This window comes from Sphaerulina musiva, assembly GCF_000320565.1.
Source record: "Sphaerulina musiva SO2202 unplaced genomic scaffold SEPMUscaffold_32, whole genome shotgun sequence".
Classification (NCBI taxonomy): domain Eukaryota; kingdom Fungi; phylum Ascomycota; class Dothideomycetes; order Mycosphaerellales; family Mycosphaerellaceae; genus Sphaerulina; species Sphaerulina musiva.
Genome location: NW_016017414.1, coordinates 2,097 through 5,119, shown reverse-complemented (window position 1 = coordinate 5,119; position 3,023 = coordinate 2,097). Strand labels below are relative to the sequence as shown.

The window sequence follows — 3,023 nt, the reverse complement described above, 5'->3', positions numbered from 1 at the left end:
TACCTTCTCGATTCCCGAAGATACTAGGTATAGTTTATCTTCTCGCAGTAGTAGGAGTAGAAAGGCCTCTAGAGTAATCCTATTATACTCTTTGATATTGTACTCGATAAGGGCAGCTATTATCTTAGGCTAGAGAGTCTGTTCGCGGCTCAGAGTATTCTCCCTCTTATAGAGCTTGTATACTATCTTCGCGAGGTGCTTCTCCCCTTTCAAGCTTACTGATAGAAGGAAACTATTAGTAGAGTAGTTATAATTTTCTGGTATCAGCTAGGAGGGTCTAGGAAGACTACTTGAATAAGCCCTTTAGGCTACGATATCCTAGGCAAGGATACTACGGCAGACTGCGCGCTCGATTAGGCTGAAAATCTCGTGTAGTAGTAGGAGTCGTACTTCTCTAACGCAGATCTAGGATTATTAGAAAATGGTCGGTAGGTATAGTCGGCAGATAAGCTTACCTTTTTAGTCTCGCTATCGACAATTTGTGAAATCTGCTTTATAGCTGCCTCGTTAGGGAGAACTAGACTCTCCAGAGCAACAAGTTTGTTCTAGAACTTCCGGATCGAGCGATACTATTAGTTATAAGCAGTCGCAAAAGTAGAAGAGGCTACCTAAAAGGCAAAAGTTCTAATAGAGTTCGCTGTCTCCTTGTCAATCTCTTTTAATAACAAAGGATTGAGAATCGTTTCTTAAGGAAGGCATTCGTTGCCAAGGCCCCTAAGTGCTTTATCGTATCGTTTACTAAGGGTAAGGGTATCCTATTCCTACTTAACCTAATCCTCCTTTTGAAATATTATCTTTGATTTGCTTTCACTATCTCTAAGCTTAAGGAACTAGTTAGCTTTATCGATTTCGGCCTATTCGTCGGGTAAGAGAGCTAGATCAGTCTCTGCTTGCTTCTTAGCACTAGAGAAGTTAGCCTTTAATAGGAAGTAGGAATACCGACCGCAGATGCCGACTATAGACGCCGACTACGAAACTTACGCTTTCCGGTTATATTCTGCTGTATACATCGATCTCTATTCCTTAACTAGGGTAGCTTGACGGTCCCTACTTAGCTCGCTAAACTCGCTAGACTGCTTAATCTGAGCCTTCTTAAACCGTATAAACGATTTATTACGAGCCTTTCTATATCGATCCTAAGCTCTCTTCTCTTCGTCTATAGCGGCAGTACGCTCGCGCTCCCGTAGGGTATTCGGCTTCAGAGAGTATTCTTCAAGTAACTTCGCAGCTGCCCCGAGCCTAGTACGCTTATTTTCTAGCGCCTCTAGCGTAACATTCTTCCGTTTCGGCATAGTGGTATCGGTACGGAGGTAGGTGCGGACGTAGGTAGGGATGTAGGTACGGAGGTAGGTACGGTAGTGCGTACGGTAGTACGTACGGAGGTGGATGCGTAGGGTAGAAGCGCTTTGAGAAATAAAATTTCTCTTATCTAAGAGATTTAAGGTTTAGGCAGCAGCCGGAACCCTGTCCCGTGACCCCGAGCACCGACACCACCCTCTATAACAACATCACACTTCCGCGCCTATACTAAGCTCCTCTGCTACTACTATTATCGTCGATTTCCTAAGTGCCTCCCCCCCTACCTAAATTTTATTTCGAATATAAGTTGTTGTCGCTTCATTCGCTATTACTAGGACAACTGCTATAGGGTATTATATATAAATACTACATTATCTAGAGAAATAGTTAGACTACTAACTTCTTAAGGTATCGTAGTACTTTCTAGTAAAAAAGTGAAATCTCGTAGCTAGAGTAGAACGTGTTCGGCAGACGTAGTCGGCGTATAAACCATATAACATAATATGAAATATACTAGTGTAGATATATATAGAACCCCTGTCCTAATTACTAATTACCTTCCCGCGCGATCCGACATACTCGAGAGATAAGCGGCTTAGCGATTTCCGGGTCTTCCTTATACCTACCAACTTATCCTCTCTTGCTTTTTTCTTATCCTACATATTCCTACTAAGTCGAAACTCTCAAAATGCCTAATATAGACATACAATCTCTCTCTTCCTACGTCTCTTCCTCTCTTCCTGACGACGATAACGACCAGGAAAGAAGAGATAGTCCGCGTCAAAAAGAAACGAAGGCTAAAGCACTCCCGAAGGCTGCCTACGATAGCGGAAGTAATAAGAGGACTCGACAGTAGTTAGATCAGACGGTTAAGCCGACGGAGGAGAGGCAGACGGAGGAGAGGCAGACGGAGGAGAGGCAGACGGAGGAGAGGTAGGTAGATAGAGGTATAGGTCAAGTTAATAATAATAAGACGAACGAAGATTCAGACCTGCCGACTAAGCGGCGTGGTCGAGACGGGGTAGTATCGGTTTAACCAAAGGGGCTATATATTATCTATAATGGATTAGACCGACAGCTCTCTAATACAGCTTCCCCTCGACCAAGTCTCGCCGCAAGGAGACTAGGACGTACGAAAAAAGTAGTACAGAAGACCTATCCTAGTAATAAGAGACTACTAGGAAGTTAACGACTACAGAAAAAGCCTATTGTTCGAAAGGCGCCTAAAGCGAGAAGACGAACGAAGGCTAGTGTAGCCGCTCTCCGAGAAATTAGGAAATACCAGAAGTCTACAGAGCTTTTAATACGCCGACTTCTATTCTTAAGGATTTGTCGAGAGATTACGATGGATTTGGCAACTAATGCTAGCAATAGTGTATGCCGTTTTCAAGCTAAGGCTCTACTTTGCTTGCAGGAAGCAACGGAAGCTTTTCTTATATAGGAGTTCGAAGTCTCTAATATACTAGCGATTTACGCAAAACGGGTAACCTTACAATAGAAGGATATGAAACTTTGTCGCTGGATTCGGAAGCGCTTCGTAGGAGAAGCGAATTCAAGTGCCGAGCTTTGATCTTATAGCAATTCGCCGACTACGTCTACCGACTATGCACTCCTAACATCGTTTTCGAGGCTAGTACTTAAAGAATTAGTACCAGATATATAAGATAACCCGAAAACGAGCTTCCGTAAGATGTTGTCTCCCGTACTAATTATATCTATATAAA

The 3,023-nt window shown here is 43.1% G+C and overlaps 1 protein-coding gene across 1 annotated transcript; it reads left to right on the top strand.

Moving 5' to 3' along the window:
• Positions 1 to 2,524: 2,524 nt before the first annotated feature.
• SEPMUDRAFT_55208 (uncharacterized protein) lies at positions 2,525 to 2,740 on the top strand (the record flags this gene model as incomplete). Its single annotated transcript, XM_016909348.1, has 1 exon — positions 2,525 to 2,740. A coding segment is annotated over one exon (216 nt), but the record flags the coding sequence as incomplete, so codon positions are not given.
• Between the last annotated feature and the right edge of the window lie 283 nt (positions 2,741 to 3,023).